At 34.8% G+C, this 21,655-nt stretch overlaps 1 protein-coding gene and 1 pseudogene across 1 annotated transcript in view; both read left to right on the forward strand.

Moving 5' to 3' along the window:
• Nucleotides 1–21,383, forward strand: part of MROH9 (maestro heat like repeat family member 9) — a 149,028-nt gene extending 127,645 nt beyond the window's left edge. The window contains exons 14-20 of the mRNA XM_072733735.1: nt 5,817–5,958; nt 8,358–8,530; nt 13,162–13,314; nt 13,416–13,532; nt 14,129–14,231; nt 19,457–19,519; nt 21,080–21,383. Coding sequence (XP_072589836.1) covers nt 5,817–5,958; nt 8,358–8,530; nt 13,162–13,314; nt 13,416–13,532; nt 14,129–14,231; nt 19,457–19,519; nt 21,080–21,357 — 1,029 coding nt within the window. The 3' untranslated portion in view covers nt 21,358–21,383. The remainder of the gene's footprint in view (nt 1–5,816; nt 5,959–8,357; nt 8,531–13,161; nt 13,315–13,415; nt 13,533–14,128; nt 14,232–19,456; nt 19,520–21,079) is intronic.
• Nucleotides 10,106–11,310, forward strand: LOC112923449 (spermine synthase pseudogene; annotated as a pseudogene).
• Nucleotides 21,384–21,655: the final 272 nt, after the last annotated feature.

Here is a 21,655-nt window from a genome sequence, read left to right on the forward strand (position 1 = left end):
ACTATTGATGAGCTTTCAGTTTGAGAGGTAGATGTGATGTCTTGTGGGTGATTTGATCTGTCCTTAATTTTTTACATTTTCAGAGAGGTTGAACGTTTTAAAAATATAATTATTCATAAATCAGATTTCCATAATCTAAGCAATTTGATCTTTTCTTTGCCCATTTGCTTATTATAGTGTTTTTCTCTCTCACACACACATACAGAAATTTGTGAAGGATATTAAGTACATTATACCTTTGTTTATAATGCCTGTTGAGAATCAGTACCCAGTCTTTTGTTTGCCTTTTAATTTTTTTTATGGAATGTGATCTTTTTTCATAAAAATTTAGCATTAAAAAATCAACTATGGCCGAAGAGTTGATAAATATTCATTTATAATGCATTCATATTTATACATTTTTAAATAAATTCTTACATGTAATGTTGTTTCCTATGACGTTTACATGGTATATCATGAGGTACACCGTAGTCTTTCACTGAAACTAAAGTTTTCATTAAATAATTAATTTCCTCTCCCAGCATCATTTAATTAGTAAGCCTTAAATTCACTACCCACTGGTGACACTACCTTTATTATTAGTTTCATATACGAACATGCAAACACACACCCACACTAGGATCTGCCCTTGATTATACTGTTAGGTTCCATTTATTTTTTCATTCCAGTGGAAGTATCACACTTGAAATATGGCAGTTTGCAAAAAATGTTAATACCTTGCAAAGCACCTTTCCCTCAACTCTCTTCAAAATACCTTTAGTTTTTCCTACATGTTTATCCTCCTAGTCGCATTTTAAAATAATTTTGCCAGGTTTAAAAGAAAAAAACCTTTCACTGAAACTATGATTGCAGTTAAAGCTATAAGCTTCTCAGGAATGTTTGGTATTTTTATGTTTTCACTTCTTTTTTTAATTTAATATTTTGTCATATTCATATAAATGTTACATATTAATTTGGGGATTATTAATTAGTTTATATTATTTTAAACTGTTATTGCAAATGTATTCTTTTTGGGGGGTTCTCAAACTTATCTTTATTACGTATCAGTATTGGTATAGGTTTTCATGTTTGTTTTGTTTTGTTGGGATAGCTCCCACACAATATTACAGTAGTTTTAGGTATACAGTATAGTGATTCAACAACTCCATACATTATGCTGTGCTCACCACCAGTGCAGCTACCATCTGTCACTGCACAACACTATTACAATACCCTTGACTATATTCCCAGTGCTGTACCTTTTATTTCCATGACTTATTCATTCCATAATTGGAAGCTTGTAACTCTCGCTCTCCTTTACCCACTTTGCCCATCCCTTTACCCCTCTTCTTTCTGGCAATCATCGGTTTGTTCTCTGCATTTATGAATCTGATTTTGCCTTTTGTTTGTTTATTCATTTGTTTTGGTTTTTAGATTTCAGTTATGAGTGAAAATATATTTGTCTTTCTCTGTCTGACTTCACTCAGCATTATACCCTCTAGGTTCATTCATGTTGTTGCAAATGACATGATCTTATCTTTTTATGGCTGAATAATATTCCACTGTACATGCATACCACAATTTCTTCACCTTTTCAACTGTAGATGAGTACTTGGGTTGCTTCCTTATCTTGGCAATTGTAAATAATGCTGCTATAAACAAGGGTACATGTATTGGTGGGAATGCAAGCTGGTGCTGCCACCTTGGAAAACAGTATGGAGGTTCCTCAAAAAGCTGAAAATAGAACTATCCTTTGATCCAGGAATTGCACTACTAGGTATTTACCCCAAAGATACAAGTGCAGTGATCTGAAGGGGCACCTGCACCCCAATATTTATAACAGCAATAACCATTATAACCAAACTGTGGGAAGCCCAGATGTCAATTGACAGATGAATGGATAAAGGTGTGATATATGTACACATGGAATATTACTCAGCTATCAAAAAATGAAATCTTGACATTTGCTACTATGTGTGGATGGAACCAGAGTATTATGCAAACAAAATAAGTCAGTCAGAGAAAGACAATTATCATATGATCTCACTCACATGTGGAATTTAAGAAAGAAACCAGAGGATCATAGTGGAAGAGAGAACAAAATAAAACAAGATGAAATCAGAGAAGGAATAAATCCATAAGAGACTAAATTATAGGAAACAAACTGAGGGTCACTGGAGGGGAGGGGGTAAGGGGCAGGACATTAAGGAGGGCACATGATGTAATGAGCACTGGGTGTTATATAAAACTGATGAATCACTGACCTCTACCTCTGAAACTAGTAATATGTTAATTGAATTTAAATTTTAAAAATGAATTAGTGTTTTTGTTTCTTTCAGATAAATGCCCAGTAATGGAATTATTGAATCATATGATATTTCTATTTTTAATTTTCTGAGGAATCTCCATACTGTTTCCCCAAATATGGCCTTTTTCATTCCATTTTCAAGCTCATTATTGCTGGATGTTCAGGAAAATTAAACTGTATTATCTTAAATGGGACAAACTTTTTTGTGCTCTAATAATAATTATAATAATATTTTTGTTAATTCTTGAGTTCTCCAGGTATATGATCCTGATGTATGAAAAACAATAGATAACATATCATTACCTCTGGTCAAATTATTTTCCTGAATTGTATATTTTTGCCATGGCCTTTAAAGTTCCATTTTGTGAATAGTCTGACCTCTCCTTTGTCCATTTATTTATGACCTTAGTGTTTTTTTCAGTGAATTGGATGGTTCCCTATCTATGTCTCTCCCTCAAATATAAACACACACACACACACACACACACACACACACACACATTTGTGAAGCATATCAAGTAGCTTATGAACATAGTACTTTGACTATATATATCCTTAGTGAAATATAGTCTAAGGATTAAAAATATCTACAAAAAAATCCCCCTCTTTTACTGAGGAGTTTTATGGATATTGTACATTGATGACATAATTTTAAGACTATAGCATGCTTTATATAACAGAAAGCAGACAAGCAAATATATTAATACTATTGGCACCAAGTTTTTCCAAGCAAAAGAAAGATGAGGCAAACATAAAACTGTAAAAAGTTAATATGAACTCTGATATATTAAATATGAATTGAATATATCAACATTGTCAAAAATAACTCATGACTAAAAAAAATAAAATAACTCTTAGTTCAAGTAAAGGCCAAGAAGGCATGATATTCCAATAAAAATTAATACATTCTTATACTCACTTCTAAATGGTTGCCAAATATCATTACCTGCTAAAAGGAACCTTGTACCCTTGAAGAAATGGCTCGTTTCAAGGGCAAGAAAAATATAAGATAAGCCTAGGACATCTAGTTTTTCCACAAGCAAAAAGGTGTTCAGAGATAGATGGGTCATGTCAAAAGGACACGAGAACCAAGTTGAAGGGGCTCCTATTGGCCAAATTTTAGTATCAAAAGAAGGGATAACTGCAAATAATTGTAATAGTTTGGAAAAAAATTTTTAATGCTTGAGTTTTTGCTGAGACTCAAATTTGGAGAGCTAGAAGAGAGAGAGACCAAGAAACAGATGCCAGCCAGTAAACATAGAGGGAAGGCTAGACATGGAACACTACCATGCAAGTCCCAGTGTGATAACTAAATAAAAAAAATTATCAACAGATTTTAAAACCATTGAGTAAAAGATTGTTGGAAAGGATATTCACATAGTACTAAATTATCACCCACAGATTAGTAACTAGTTCTAAATGGAAAATATGTCTTGACGTTTTGATGTGTGGTGATCACTCAAAAAAAACTAACTTTGATAATATTTGGAAATAACATAAGCAATGATGATCAGCCTTCCATTGTTCCTAATCGATTTCAATTATCTAATTTTCTTTGCTTCATGACTGGGACAAAGTCCTGGCATGTGTAATATAGAAAAGCAGCCCCAAAAGATCCAAATGACAAGTATCCAACATTCTTGTAAACTTTTTAACCTCTTTCACACCCTTTTACTCACTGCTCATTTTATTTCTACTTTTTTGTATTATGTTGATCAAAATTGGTCTATTTGCATGCTTTTCTTTTTCTAAGCACAGGCATTAGACTTATAAATTCCATGGTTTTTCTGTTTCCCAAGTCCATAACCTCTATTTCTACTTTTATTATTTTTTATACCAATTTTCTTTAACATGATCTCATTTCTTATGATGTTTTATTTCTTGCAATTTCAGGAAATAAATAATTTATTCATTTTTAACATTTACTTTTAAATAAAGTCAAGTTATGCATTTACTTCTAACCACAGTGTAAACATCTATTTTATTTTTATTGTTCTGCAGTAATTTTTTTGTATGTTTGATTTCCTCTGTGATTTATAATTTTGATCTACAAAATAGAGGAGAATTCTCTTAAGTTAGGGCTTATAGACTTTCCTTTTTCCACTTAAATTTTCTTTTTCATTTCTTCTTTTATTATAAACACCATGATTTTTTTTTTAAAGATTTCATTTATTTATTCATGAGAGACACACAGAGAGAGAGAGGCAGAGGGAGAAGCAGGCTCCATGCAGGGAGCCCAATGCGGGACTCAATCCCAGAACTCCAGGATCACACCCTGGGCTGAAGGCGGTGCTAAACCGCTGAGCTACTTGGGCTTCCCAACACCATGATTTTTTAAAGGTGCTTTCTAAATTATTTGCTTTAGGGAAGATATTGATTTTTTATCTTTGATCAAAATCTTTTTTTATTTCAAAAAATCTTTTTATGATCTTCTCTAAAGATAACTTTAGGGAACTTATTGATAATTTTTGTGAAAGTTGTTTGGAATGTTGAAAAGGATATATGATCTGTCCTCCCCTCTCACTTTTGCTTCCTTGCTCTCTATTTTTCTATGTACTTGTTCTGTCTTCATGATATTTTAAATTATTGAAAACTTTTTTTATATAAAACTTTCGCTTGTGTTTCTAAGACATTTTAAAAATATGTATATTTTGGCTGCTAGTTACTAGATTCATAAATAGCTCATAGTAATCACATCTTCATTTTGAGTATTAGCTGTGAAAGACTAAAACTCCATAACCTGGCCTCCACATCATGGCCCATCTGCCCTGCCTAGTACCAATCACAATTAGCAACTCTCTTTTCATTAGCATAGTATAGAATCATTGTATAGTATCAGTCTTTCTTGCTAGTCTATAAACCCCACAAGATTATGGATTGGGACTGTTTTGCTTACTACTATATTCCCATTTACTAGCATAATGCCTGGCCCATAGTAGGCATAGCCTTCTAGTACATAAACATTCACTGCCAAGGAACTCACCCACCCAACTATACTCTGAGAGAAGGAGGTAATTTAAATTGAGTCACTAAGTTTCCAGCAATGGAGAGAAAAAAAACAATTTTTAAGTATATACTTAACTGCTAACAATAGGAGTTGGGGTACTGACTCCCATGCCATCAAAAATCCTCATATAACTTTTAACTCCCCAAAAGCCTAACTACTAACAACATAAACAACACATATTCTGTATGTTATATGTATTATATATTGTATTCTTACAACAAAGTAAGCTAGAGAAAAGAAAATGTTACTTTAAAAAATCAGAGGAAGAGTAATACATTTACAATATTGTGGTATAAAATATCCTCATATAAGTGGACCCATGCAGTTCAAACCTTGTGTTGTTCAAGGGTCAACTGTAGATATATACAGATATATATGCATGTATTTCCTATTATGACTGCTACTTCTCCTTCCAGAGAATACAGGAAATATGGGTATGATACATATAATTTTTATGACTGAAGCAGAAATTGTGCATTGGCCTTTACTCTGCTTATAAACATATTGACTCTCTTCTTTCAGCTTCTGAGTAACTTCTTCAAAGACCCATTCCCAGAAAAATTTTTGGTTCTCTTCAGAAACTGGGTCAATGATCCCAATCCTGCAGTTAGCAAGCTGAGCCTTCAGAAAATTGCCAGTATGGCGCCAGTTATCAATAAGGCACGTGAGTGTGTGATTTGTGAATGCCATCACCATCAAAGGCAATCTGAGATTTGATAGTGCTCAAGATCCTTACTGTTAAAACATTGATATTTCTCATTTTCTCTAAGGCAAAAACAATTACAAATCCTGATGTTTTATCAATAAAAAAACTGGTTGAAGGGCAGTCCAGGTCGCTCAGCGGTTTAGTGCCGCCTTCAGCCCAGGGCATGATCCTGGAGACTGGGATAGAGTCCCATGTCAGGCCCCCTGCATGGAGCCTGCTTCTTCCTCTGCCTGTGTCTCTGCCTCTCTCTCTCTCTCTCTCTCTCTCTCTCCTCTCTGTGTATTCTCATGAATAAATAAATAAAATCTTAAAAAAAAAAAAGAAAGAAAACTGGTTGAATGAAAGGTGTGGTAAGTAGATTCAGTAGATTAATCACTGTGTGTTTATATTCTTCCTAGAAAATCATTCATTGCCCCTGGAACAGACCACCATTGCCCTACACAAACTCTGCTTAGAGTCTAAACAACACACATAAGTTAATTTCCCCTCCAACATACACATCTGACACATTAATTCCTATCCCAGAGCACTTGCTCAAGCTTTTTCTTCCACTCACAGCATGTTCCTCCTCTGCTCAAACATATTCACATTTGTCTCCTTTATCAGCTCAAGTCAAATTCTGCTGAATATTCTGATTTGGCAATCCCATCTTTCTCAGAGCCACACCCACTATGAGCATTTGCTTATACAATACTTTAGATCAATAGTTCTCTATCTATGATACTTGAACCAGCAGTATTAGCATCTCCCAGAAACTTGCTAGAAATATAAATTGTCAGACCCTACCCCAGGTCTGTGGAATCAGAAATCATGGAGATGGGGCCCACCAACTTATGTTTTTGAAAGTCCTCCAGGTGATTCTAATAGTTCAAACTTGAGAACCACTGTCTTACTCTCTTGCCTAGTGAGTCATGTGAATACTTCTTGACTTCCAAGAAGACTGAATCTAAGCATGTTTTATAATTCTCTTATAAATTCTTTTTTTAAAACCTTTTATTTAAAGTCCAATTAATTAGCATACAGTGTAATATTAGTTTCAGGTGAAACTAATTTAGTGATTCAACACTTTCATACATCACACATGCTCATCACTAGTGCCCTCCTTAATCCCCGTCACCTATTTCACCTGTCCCAGCATAATTTACATAATGGAGTTATGCTGATTCTATATATCATTGTTGGATTAATAATAAATTTAATAATAAATCCTTGTTTATCTATTAAGCATTGTTTCTGAAAGCTCAAAGCCTGTCACTGGGCACCCATTTTGCATTTAGAATGAAATGAGTCATTGTCTGCTTGCTTTAAATAAATCACAGAAGTCAGTGTACATTCTTTTAGTAATAAGAGTTATTTATTGCATTGTCTAGTGTTCTTCCCAATGTTATTAACAACTGAAAGAAGATTCTGTGTCAAGTTTACTTAGGAGAGTAAAAGAGCAACAGTGATCTGGTTGAGGTCACATACTATCTATTGGTAAAAACAAATTTTCAGCCAGACAGAAGGCCTCTGGCTATTATTTTGGCAAACAGTATTTGCTTATTTCTTTTACTTCTTTTCTTTCCATCCTTTTTTTCTCTTCTGTGGTGTCTCCTTTTCACCTTGCTTTATATTCTGTTGTCTCTGATCTGCAATTGACTGCCATGACCTGGCTCTCAACTTCACACAAGTCACCAACACCTGGTTTAGAGATTATACTGCTTGTGGTGTGCTGGTGAATGCTTAACACCTAGCTGTCTGGAAATAATACTAATTGCTCTGGTGTATTCTCATCATGGCTGGTTTCAAGCTATCAAAGGGACATCATTAAACATAGAACTGGGGATGCATGGTAGTGCATTACTATGTAATATTCTTGCAATACAGATATAATACATGTAAATAACCACAAGGGTATATAAGAGTAAAATGGAGCAGGAGAAATGGGAACTGACAAGTTTCGAATATTTATTACTTTGTTTTATTTCTTTCTAGACTTCTAAAACTTATTTTAATGGTGACTTTTTCATTTTAACTCCAGTGTAGTTAACCTCCAGTGTTATATTAGTTTCAGGCATACTATGTAGTGACTCAACAATTCTATATATTCTATATATTCCTCAAAGCTCCTCAAGATAAGCGAACTCTTAATCCCCTTCACCTGTTTCACCCACCTCCCCTCTGGCAGCCATCGGTTTGTTCTCTATAAGTAAGTCTGTTCTAACAATCAGCTTACAAAATTCTTGACAATTGATTTCTGAGAGAGAAGCCGAGCACAAAACTGCACGCTGCCCAAACTCAGACGTGTGTGTGCCAACTGCTACCTCAAGTTTCCTCATTCCAAAATCCAACTATTTTCCTCTTTTATATATAGGTAGAAAATGTCTGCAGCTTATTAATATCCATCTTAGATGCCTTCCTTTCAAAAGACAAGACTGTTATAATTTGGGCCTTACTCACCCTTCGAAAACTTTTAGGAAAACTGAACAAGGCTACCTATTCCTCTTTGTCTACTAGAATTGCTTCCAGCTACTATCCTCTGATGGATCATGTGAGTTACTACAATTAGATATGTAAAATTATTAAGTTTTATAGTTAATCTGAAGCCCCAGCTGAGGCAATGATAACTACATTTCAGAATAAATCAACAGAGGATAGTTATTTTGTTCAGAGCTACCATTTCTTCTCCAGAGGCAATATTAGTCAAATAAGTACTGTCTATATACACATATAGACACATATGCACATATGCACACACACACACACACACACACACACATAACTATTCTATGAGAACCTAGAAAAGTTTGTCCATGAGAAAGGAGAATCAAAGAGTAGCCTCTGTCTTTGGATGAAAGAGGAATTGTAGCTTAGGGGCTAAATCTTACCTAACCCTAGATCTGGACTGCCTGGGTTCAAATCCCTATTCTGGCTCCTCCTAGCTGCAAAATCTAAAGCAAGTGATTCAGTTTCTTACTGCTTCAGTCTTCCCACCTATAAAATAGAGAGAGTAGCAGGTATATTATGGGCATTAGAGATGACTTATGTAATGCCCCCAAAGTGTTTGCTATTATCCTATAAAACTCGAATTAAAAGGTCTTTCATCAAAACGTTGTGAATTTTGAAAACATGTTTTATATGGTGAATGTATTCCAGAAATGTTGGCTGATAGTAACATATTTTAATAAGCAAAGACACTTTGGTATGCCATATGGAATATTTATTTATTTTTTTAAAGGATTTTATTCATTTATTCATGAGAGACAGAGAGAGAGAGAGAGAGAGGCAGAGACACAGGCAGAGGGAGAAGCAGGCTGCATGCAGGGAGCCTGAGGAGGGACTTGATGCTGAGACTCCAGGATCACACCCTGGGCTAAAGGTGGCACTAAACTGCTAAGCCACTGGGGCTGCCCAGGAATATTTATTTGTAAAGAATTCTATAGTGAATTTTTTGTGAATCAGAGAATTATTTTATACCAAATTATTTTCCCCAAAGTTGTAGGTACTTAATTATTCAGAATTCATTGAAGAGGGGCACAATATTATTAAGCTATAGAAAGAAATAATTTAATGGTAAGAATTATTTTCAAAAGGATGTAATGATAATAGTAATAATAATGGTGGCTGGATTTATTGAGCATTGACTAAGGACTAGTCACTATTCTAAGGGACTTACATGCACTATCTCACATAATTCTCTAAACAAGTCTATTACTATCATCCAGTTTACATACAAAGAAAATGAAGCAAAGAGAAGTGAATATTTGGCCAAGTTCATACAGCTAAGAAGTAGTTAGAATATCCATGTAAAAAATTATTTTCAAAAGGAAATCACTTAGGGGAAAAAAAACATAAACTAAACTCAATAAATAATCAAACCACACCAAATGAAAAGAAACAAAATCAGAGAGAAGAGAAAATTACCAAATATCAATTTACCTTAAGTCATTCCTTGGAGGTAGAGTGTTTGAAGAATATTAGGATATTAATGAAACTATAATACTGTGTTTTTTTCATATGAAAAGAAAAACAAATGGTAGACATGCAGCCTCCAGTCTCTGGCAGCGGCCTCCCTCAGGCACCACAAAGGACTTTGCCACCCTAGAGCACTAGCACCGCATACACGATGGACTTCAAGCTCTACACTAAAGCTGATGCTGAAACCATTCCAAAAGGCCGCCAGTACATTTTCCAGGAGTGAGGGATGACGGAGTCAGTACACACCTGGCAAGACCACAGTTATTTAGAGACCTACATAAACAAAAATGGCAGCTTTACTGATTTGAGAATTTACCTACATGGATTGATACTGTCAGACTTTCAGAGTTACCACCAAGTCTTTTGAAAACACAGAAGAAAGAATGAAAGAATTGAGTCAAGACAGTAGTGGACGTGTGAAGTGGTTCGAGGAGCAGCGATCTAGAGATTCTGGCCCACCGCTGATGGTCACCTGGTTGAGTAAGGCATAGATGAAGTGGTGTATGATGGAGAATCACCTTATGAAAACATTAAAATCCTACAATTGAAGCAATTTGGAAATCTCCTCATCCTTAGCAATGTTACTCTGGCAGAGAGTGATTTGGGTATACCCAGGCCATCTGGGCAGTAGGAAAAGACTAAAGTGGCAAAGAGGCACTGATTCCCAGGGGGCAGAAATGGGGCATATTAGATGAAATAGTCAAACCAAAACCAAAGATGGTCACTATGGTAGAGATTGCTCAGAAGGATCAATGTAAGAAGTACATGAGTGGGAAAAATTAGAGAGGGAGACAAACCATGGGAGACTCCTAACTGGGAAAGGAACAAAGGGTTGAGGAAGGAGAGGTTGGCAGGGCTTTGGGGTAACTGGGTGATGGGCAATGAGGTGGGCACTTGATGGGATAAGCACTGGTTGTTATACCATATGTTGGGAAATCGAACTTCAATAAAAACAAATGGAAAAAAAAAAATGTGGTGATGTCTTACACAATCTTAAAGGAGATTTCTCTTAGATTCTAATAGAAAACTGTATTCCAGTATCCAAGAGATAAACCAAAGAAGGGAGAGAGTTTGACTATGTGATTAATGATTTGACAACCGTTCCAATCCCCATATCTTCAGAAGAAGATCCCACAGTTTCTCAGACTGATACTTGACCTCTCAGTGAAATTACTGAAACAAGATGGGAAATATTTTACAGAGGCTGTCAGTTTGAGGGAAGCCCTGCCACTCTATGAAGAACAGAGCAGGCATCTGTATTGTCCTGTGAAATTCTCTAAGGAGTTCCTATATGTTACTTCAAACTTAGACTTGTGGGTATTTTACACTGTTTGGAAGAAAGCTAAACCTTAAAGACCAGTATTCCTGAATTATGTGTGCTACAAACAGCCTTCCAGACCTTCAAATGCTGTACATGACATCAAAATGAGTCAGGCAATTGATTGTGAATTCCTTCAAATTTTCCTTTTTTAAAAATTATTTGTTTATTTATTTTTTTATTTTAATTATTATTTAATTAAATATTTGCACTGAACTCCTAGAATGTGCTTTTCAATACTTTTTTTTGTAGGAGGAAGTGTTTTTTGTTTTTGTTTTGGTAGACTTCAAATTTGATTGTTTGGAGGAATTAATATCATTGTTTTGTTCTGGAGGAAAGTTCTTAATATTTACCAAAAAGATGACTTAGATATTAAAATGTGGTGCTTATAAGAAAGAAATGAAAAAACTATGAATATTGCGATTCATATCATTACTTTGATTAAAATTGCAAATGAGGGGATGCCTGGGTGGCTCAGGGGTTGAGCGTCTACCTTAGACTCAGGTTGTGATCCTGGAGTCCCAGAATGGAGTCCCACATCAGGCTCCCTGCATGGAGCCTGCTTCTCTCTCTGCTATGTCTCTGCCTCTGTGTGTGTGTGTGTCTCTCATGAATAAATAAATAAATAAAATCTTAAATAATAAAATTGCAAATGAGAAAAAATTAAAAAGAAAAGAAAAATAATAACTTGCTCAAGCTTAACTCAATCTATGAGGGATGAAACTGGGATTTCAGCAGGTGTGGGGCACTTTAAAGCTCTTTCCACTAGTCCAGATAGGCTTTCGATGGTTAGCATATCTTACTGTAGCCCAATGATACAAACAGCTCACAGATGAATGCATCTTGCAGGTGTCATGAGTTTGACTCTCAAATAATATAAGTCCAATATTTTTAAACTGAAAGATTTCTCACAGAAATCTGAATTGTAAATGAAAGTCCAGAAGGTTTGAGAATATTGGAGCCCACAAACCTACTTGGCAACAATCTGCAGGAACTGGGTGCCTTCTCTGAGAGAGGTCAGAGCTTTCCTTTGTCTTAGCCTCCCTCATTTCCATGCTTTGTTTAAATGCCAGCTTTGCTCATTTGCATCAGCTTTCCAGTGCCTAGGACGTGATTTGATGATGACTGCTTTAGGTTTTCACTTTGATCCACTTTGATGTACTTTCTTATGTCCCTTCCCAGGGGACATAAGAAAGTATATTAGCCATTTGTATCTTGTTGGGAATATATCTGATATATTCCTGAGAACAAAAAGGGAAAAAATTTAATGAACCCATGAACATTTCCTAAAAACTAAAAAGTGGTATTATATTTTTAAAAATTAATCTTTAACTTCCAGTTTTTCTCTTCTAGCTCTTAATAATCCCATAACTTTCCTATCTGACATAAGCAAGCTCTTAGAAACCTGGTTCTATGCCAGTATGTAAAGAGCTCCCATTGGTATTCAATGGCAGTCTGCAAAGACCTCCAGTATTCGAATACACCATATTACCATACTTTAAGTACCTTTATAGAAATTACTTCCAAGATATATGGATTATCCCAGTTTATATTTTTAGGACATTATTAAATACTGCCTTCTTAAATTTAAGAAACACTGTTCACAGGGAATTTTTATAACACATTCTGAATTTTGGTAAGCACATCTTTATTTTTTTAATAAAGAGCTGACTGCTTAGACCAAGGTGAATCTTTTATAAAAATAGATGATAATAATAATTATATATATGTATGTACATATATCTACATGGAATATATATATATATATATACATGTAAATATATTTAAACATATACACAAAAATGAGATACAGATTTCCCACTGCATAAAGAAAAAAACTCTCATGATATCTTCCAATGAAGCCTTTTTCTGTGTGCATATTCTAGAGTAATGGAGGCATTCGGAGTATGGCCATTTACCACTTTGGTGAATTACTCAAGGATATGAGTCAGTACCCATGGATACTGAATGATATGGTTCCTGGAGGCTTGGTGCCTCTGATCCTGTTTTTGGAGGACACAGAGATAAGAGTAGCTAAAGTGAGTCCTGAAATCTTGTTTGTCTTAGTTTTGCAGAAAACTGCAGTGTTTTATGTAACATCAGATGGACAGATCCTCAGTTATTTTTTTCTACTTCACAGGCATGTAAATACACATTGAAAATCTGTGCCTCAGAATTAAATTGGTCAACATTGTATTTGCTCAAGGACAAACATTGCTATTTTGAGCTGGTGGTGCTCAACATCTGTAACAATCTCGTAAGTAACCCCGTAGTGCTTACTACCATAAGAGTTACAGAAATAGTTCTAAAGGCGATTCCAAGGGATGAAAGGTTTGGCAGGGACAAGAGTGGATCCCAGAGAAAGACTGTGAAGATAACATGTGAGTAATTACAGTTAGGGCTTAAGACCAGAAAAAAATTAAATTTTCTACTTCCTCTTCTCTGACATTGATCATTTCTAATTTTCTTTCTACAACTCACCTGCTTTGATGTATGGATGCTTATAAAGATAGGAACAGCATTTCAGATCACCAAAAGCAAAACTGAAATTACTTTGCCACCATTTCTGAAAACTAGTATGAACTGCAGTGATAGACAAGTGGGAATGGAGGAATGCTAAATAAAGGTTGGAAACACAAAGTTGGGCTTGGGAATCATATAATCAACTGAATAACATCAACAAACAAAAAAGTAAAGAAATTTCTATCCCCTCGTTTTAAATTGGTCCTGATTTGCTATAAGCAACCAAGCTCTTTTTTCTGGAAGCTTCTCCAGAGGGAGCAAATGTGCGTTTTCCAATAATTCCCTCATTTTCCCTCATTTTATTTGTATTTTCTCTCATTTTATTCTCAGCTTATTTCTCATGAAAGCTACATTACAAATTTGATATCTGATACCTTGGGATTCCTGAGAAGCTCCCGAATATATCTGAGAAGAGCATCAATTATTTTAATAGGTAAGGAAAATTCAATTCTCATTGTCTAATTTCCTTAAAAGGTACAGAATGGGGTAGCAGCTGAAAGTCTTTCTTAAAAAATATAAATTTTCTTTATGATGGACAGCACCTACCATGATGATATCTATGAATAGAAGTTAATGCATGTGATTAGAACAAAGTTGTATTTTATAATGCAGTGAGTATTGCTATGTGATAAAATTATTATACAAAGTGTATCCAACAGGATGAATCTCAAATTTTAAGATAGTGGCAAGCTATTACTAATTATCTCCCTTCACTGCTTAAAAATCACTACCCCAAAAATAAGAATATGAAAAATACAAATACCATCTTTAATAAAATATGGACTTCTGTAACCACAAACTACAACACTTGAGGAAATGCTAACAAATCCAACAGTTTTTTAAAATGTTGTGGGGAAGGGAAATGCAGGATTATTCCAACAGAAGACAACTAAAATTTTTGGTCTTGAGCAAACCTGACCAGAACGTTTTTTCCCATTAGATTCGCACCATAAAAATCAAAATTAATAAACCTTTATTTGGAATTACAGGAAGTGATTCCCAATTTGATAGTGACCCTTTCCTTGACCGTATTAGGCATTATGGAGTGGCAGGGCCACCAAGAACTGAGGAAATACAGTCATGTTGTATTATGGAGAGGAGTCTGTCAGTCAAGGTAGAAGACAAACTAAACTATGATCATCACTACAGCTCCTCATCTATGTTGATCTTAGAGAAGTAAGGGAACACAACATACAGAAAACCCTGTGTCATAAGAGCTTTATTTCAAACCATAAAGAGTTCCTGATCTCCTGGATCCTACCCTGAACTTTCAACAAACACTCCTCTGTCTATAATATTGCAAGACCCAAAAATAAGTAATTTAAAAAAGCATTATCTGGGCAACCCTGGTGGCCCAGTGGTTTTGGCACCACCTTCGGCCCGGGGTGTGATCCTGGAGACCTGGGATCCAGTCCCTTGTCAGGCTCCCTGCATGGAGCCTGCTTCTCCCTCTGCTTGTGACTCTGCCTTTCTCTCTCTCTCTCTGTTTGTCATAAAGAAAAAAAAAAGCATTTTCTTTCTACAGAGATATTTTCAGGGGGGAAGTGGAGGAAAAAAGAAAAAAGAAAGTTTAGAAAATGTTTCTACAGATCAGATAAAAATCCTAATGTATATTTCCATGAATCCAAAATTTTTTTTATATAAAGATCTAAGATATAGTTACAAACACACACAAATATATGATGGGATAATGGTAGCTCAGGAAAAATAAGCTTTCCAAGTATGAGGGGAAGTATAAAAAAAATATGTAAGCATTGTTAAAAAGTACACTATGACCAGCAAAAGAGAAAATATATATTGTTGATAACCTAGTAAAAGACAAGGAGTACAGGGCTGAGAAATGCTAGCAAAGGGAATAAAAACCAGCAAAAAACAGTTTGAAAAATTAAGGGACAGTAAAAGATATGGAAGATAAATAAAAGACATGAGTCATCATGAGGGAAATACAAATAAAAACCATAATGTGATACCACCTCACACCTGTCAGAATGGCTAAAACTAACAACTCAGGAAACAACAGGATGTGGAAAAAAGGGAACTCTTTTGTACTGTTGGTGGGAATGCAAAATGATGCAGCTACTCTGAAAAACAATATGGAGGTTACTCAAAAAGTTAAAAACTGAACTACCCTATGACACAGCAATTGCACTATGGGGTATTTATCCAAAGGATACAAAAATGGTGATCCAAAGGGCACATGAATCCCAATGTTTATAGCAGCACTATCAACAATAGTCAAATTACGGAAAGAGCCCAAATGTCCATCAATTGATGAATGGATAAAGATTTTATATATATGTGTATATATATAATATATATATATATATTATATATATAATATATATAAAATAAAGTATGTATAAAATATATAAAATAAAGTATACACAATATATATGTAAAACATATAATAAAATATTTTTATATATGCAATGGAATATTACTTAGTGATCAAAAAGAATGAAATCTTGCTATTTACAACAATGTGGATGGAACTAGAGTGTATTATGCTAAGCAAAGTAAGTCAGATAAAGGCAAATATCATATGATTATGATTTTTGTATTAAAAATGAAATTCCACTCATGGAATTTAAGAAACAAAACAGATGAACATAAGGCAAGGGAAGGAAAAATAAAATAGATAAAAACAGAGAGGAAGACAAATCATAAGAGATTCTTAAATATAGGAAACAAACTGAGAGTTGCTGGAGAGGAGATGGGTGGGAGCAAGGGGTAACTGGGTGATGGGCATTAAAGAGGGCACTTGTAATGAGCACAGGGTGTTTATATATAAGTGATGAATCATTAAATTCTACTCCTGAAACACTACATTATATGCTAACTTGAATTTAAATTAAAAAGAAATGCATAGGGATGCCTGGGTGGCTCAGCGGCTGAGCATCTGCCTTCAGCCCGGGGCATGATCCTGGAGTCCCTGGATTGAGTCCCCCATCGGGCTTCTTGCATGAAGCCTGCTTCTCCCTCTGTCTAGGTCTCTGCCTCTATCTCTCTCTCTGTGTCTCTCATGAATGAATAAATAAAATCTTTAAAACAAAAAGAAATGCAAATACGCATAAATGATATCCTGGAAGAAGAAAAATTATTAGAACAGAAAAAGGATTCAAATATAATTTAAGAAATAAAAAAAGACTTGATTAAATACACTGAAGTGGTAAATAATTTTTCAAGAAACATTTTATACAGAATACAACTTTAAGACATTTCCTAATAAAGTTATGGAACTTCACAATAATGAATGAATGAGCATTTTGGGAAGACAAAAAAAGTCACCTATAAATCACAAAATAGTAAATCTGTCATTAGTAAATCTTCAGTATTCAACCCTAAAATACAGTAGACTTGTGTCTACAAAATCCTAAGTAGAAAGAAAAGGGGAGAGAGGAAAGAAGAAGAAAGGAAGGGAAGAGGGGTGAAAGGAATGAAGGCAAGAAAGAAAGAGTCCCAGGGGGAGGTAGGGAGATGAGCAAGGAAGGAAGAAATATGGACAGACTGAAGGAAGGAAGGGAGATTCAGAAAGAAACTAAAATATACACAATATTTCTATGAAATAAAAACTTGCAAATACTACTGAAAGACACGAATAAGATTGAATAAATAGAAAGGTGTAAATATTTTGGGGAAAGAAAGAATCAAAATTTAAAATGTACATGAAATCTATGCACAGAATGAAATTCCAATTAAGATATCAATAGCAGGTGCCTGGGTGGCTCAGTTGGTTAAGCATCTGCCTTCAGCTCAGGTCTTGATCTCAGGGTTCCTGGGATTGAGCCCTGCCAGGGGAAATCCCTACACAGCGAGGAGTCTGCTTCTCCTTCTCCCTCTGTGCTCTCTCTCTTCCTCCCTCTCTCTCTCTCAAATAAATAAAATCATAAATAAATAAATAAATAAATAAATAAATAAATAAATAAATATCAGTAGGGCTTTCTTTTCTCAAAAGTGACATATTGATTCTAAAATTAATGTAGAATTTAACACACAAGAATATCTGGTAAATTCTGACAAAAAAAAGAGACAGAGACAGAGAGGACTAGCTGTATCAGTTATTAATATAGCTACGGTGCTTAAAATCACAGGGAATGAATAGAAAAACAAATAGAACAAAATACCATCCAGAAATAACCATAAAAACATGCAATACTTTAAAATGAATCATTGGCTTCAACGATGAAAATATAGAATATTCCTTATACAGCTTGGGGACACCTGGTGAACCATCTGGAATTTTAAAAATTTATTTTATTCCTATCTTACTTCTTACTTTAAATAAATTCAAGATAGTCAAAGGCTCAAATGTTGAAAATAAAACCATAATAATGACAAGCAAAATTAGAATAGTATGGAAGAATTTGCTTTGTAATCATGCAGTGAGGGGTACCTGGGTGGCCCAGTGATTGAGCATCTGCCTTTGGCTTAGGTCGTGATCCCAGGGTCCTGGGATTCAGTCCCATATCAGGCTACTCACAGAGAGCCTGTTTCTCCCTCTGCCTATGTCTCCGCCTCTCTCTGTGTCCCTCATGAATAAACAAATAAAATCTTTTAAAAAAAATAATGTAGTGGGTAGATCTTTCCAAGGTAAAAGTCAAATCTAGGAACCAGAAGAAAAGATTGACCATCTATGAAAAAAGTAAATATTTCTACAGGGCAAAACCACTATAAACAGAGTGAAAAACCAAACTGAGATGAAATACTTATGACACCACAAATGAAGGGTGGTTCTTCCTGTCCAAAGATTCTATACAATCATAAGAAAAGACAACTAGTTAGAAATATGGACGCTGAACATGATAAAAATTATTTGGCTCAGAAAAGTGAAATTTTCATAACTTCATCAAAAAAGTGATGCACATTGAAATGATGAAATGTTTCCATTCATCAAATTGACAAAGATGATAGAATGAAGCCAGAACACTGACCCCCACACAACTTATAAGTGACTCTGCACAGCAGTAGGGAAAGGATGGATTTTCTTTTAGTGGTACTGGGTTAATTACACAGGTATATAAAAAATATTGACTCCTACTTTATGCAGCATAATTACAAGTCTACAATCCCAATGAGTAAAAGGTAAAACAATAAAGCTTCTAGAGGAAAATATAGGTAGAACATCAATATAACCTTGAAACAGCAAAGATTTCCTATCCAGACTCCAAAATTCACTAACCCTAAATAAAGAGATGGTGAATGGACTGCATTAAAATTAGAGCTTCTGTTATATATATATATATATATATATATATATATATATATATATATATATTAATATAATATATATAATATATTAGAAAAAATACAAATGGAAAAGTTTAGCCCCAAAGTAGAAGGAGATATTTATGTCATGTAACATTAAAAAAAGATTAGTATGATTAGTATCCTGAATAAAAATGCCTACAGATGTATAAATAAAAGACAACTCAATATAAAAACAGGCAAGAGACTAGACTAATTATGATTTGTGCACATTTATACACATAAATATATCCCAATAAAGAGTTTCATTAAATAATAATTATTTGATAGCACTGAAAGATGTATTAAGGATAATCTAGAGATGCTTTGCTTTGGAGAAAGCTATAAAGGGAGCCAGATAGAGGCATTTTCATAATGTATTTTGGGGTAACTTTATTTTTACTTTGTGCACAGGGTACTTGACAAAATTAGGCAGCCATTTACTGCTCAGAGAAGAAATTGAAGTCATGCTTGATGGTAAGTGTTGAAGTTATGGTGAAATCTGTATATATAAATCTAAGTGAATTCACTATTTGTGATTCAGTTCACATATATGTTCTGTAATGGTATGAGGGATGGGAAGAGGAGAGTAAGGGTGAATCAATGGAAGGACTAGGTTAGAGGGCACCTTTTCTTCTTTTCCCTCCCTGGTTCCTTTCCCTTTCCTTTCTTCCCTTCCTTTCTGTATATGTGTGCACTTAAATCTAACTATCCCTCTCATTATTTGAGACCTAACTATGATCCTAGAACCTTTAAAAACTACAGAGTTGAAGATTTATTCACTCATTCACCTATCCAACAAATATTTTTCTGGCATCTACTATGTGACAGCACTATTCCAGCTGTGGAGCATATAGCAGCAAATAAAGCAAAGTCCCTTCCCTCAGAGAATTTTAGAGGACAGCAATGCACACTTGCACCAGAGGGAATGAAAGAAGGAAAATGTTTGCTCTCAAAATGTCTGAATCTTTGGCATCTCTCTCTTAGCCTCTATATCCTCCCCAGGATCAGACAAGTGAGGTAGTAAATGGTAGCAGCCTTCCTTCCTTCCTTTTTGTGTGTGTGTCATAGACTTTATTTTTTGGAGCAGGTTTAGATTTAGAGCAAAACTGAGAGGAAGGTACACAGATTTCCCAGATGCCTTCTGCCCCCACATACACACCTCCCCACCATGGCATGTTTGTTACAACTGATGAACCTACACTGACACATCATTATCCTCTTTCCTTTTCCACTTGCTAACTCACCCATTCACTCGTTTATTTGATACATACTTATTGACTGCCTGCAAACGCTAAGCACGGAAATTCTGCCTCCATGTTCCTCAATCTTTTTCTTCTTTCTCTCCTCCTTCACTTCCTTCTCCTTTTCCTCTCTCTTTACCACATGTGTCCTGATTTCCTCTCTCTACTTCTTTTTGTTAAGAAGAAAATAACTCCCGCAAGCCCCATAACTGGATAGAATGATATTAGCATTTTGGTATATCTATTATCTCAGATATATTTAAAGAATAAAAGCTATTAGATGTTTATTTTTTAACTATCATAAGTGTTGTATAACTCTTTCACTTCTTCATATATGTTCATGCCAAGACACATGGGTTCATGTTAACATGTGTGCTATTTCATTTTATGATATGCCTAATTTTTACATGGTTCCCTGTTGCTGAACATTGAGACTGATTCCAACTTTTTTTCATTATTATGAGCACTATTGAACCTCTTCATGAATATATATATGATATAATATATATATTATATATATTTACTCAGCACATGATAGGTATTTGTTAAATATTTTGTGAGTATTCCTGTTTTGTTTTGTTTTGTGTGTTTTTTTTGTTTTTTTTTTTTTTTTTATCGAGGTCTGGTGGGGATAGTGGATAAAACTTCCTGGATGCTTCTAGTCAAAATAATGAAAATTAGGGGGTCAAGAGAAGAGAAGGAGAGACTCTGAAAGGTTGTAGTGCTGTACAGGATTAGAGCTTCTAGACCAGGAGAGAGATGTCTTGAACTAAAGACCTTTCTGCTCTTACAGCTATTGACCCAGTGCTTCGAGATGAAGACCCTGTGATCAGGGAGTTAGCAGAAATTACCTACAGAGTCTTTAAGGAAATATCCCATAAATTGACCTCCTCAAATTTTAAACAAATCTTACGAAGAGTATTTGGCCTTACATACATTAAAAAAATTAAGCCTCTTTATAACTATAACTGGCCTGACAACCTGGCAGACAGTCCTCTGAAGATTAAGGAAACCAAGAATGACAAGGAACTCCTTCCAGATGTGAATTATGACTTATTTGGTAAAGAATGAGAAGTTATTCTCTGACTTGAAGCATATTTCAGAAGAGAAATGATTTTCCTTTCCCTCTTGATAACTTGAGTCTATATGCACATGCTTTTCTGAAGGGTGCTAAAAGCCTTTCCTGTCACTGAATTCTCTATTCAAATATAGAAATCCATTGCCTTTCTATATTTGACAGTGATCAGAGGACTTACTTCATCAAACCCACTAATAAAATTGAAAAGTATATGAGCAAAGTGTTTGATGAAAAGCGCTTGGATTTAGATCCAATCAGTAAGCATCTATTGAACACCGGTACTATGCTAGG

This window comes from Vulpes vulpes, chromosome 13, assembly GCF_048418805.1.
Source record: "Vulpes vulpes isolate BD-2025 chromosome 13, VulVul3, whole genome shotgun sequence".
Classification (NCBI taxonomy): Eukaryota; Metazoa; Chordata; class Mammalia; order Carnivora; family Canidae; genus Vulpes; species Vulpes vulpes.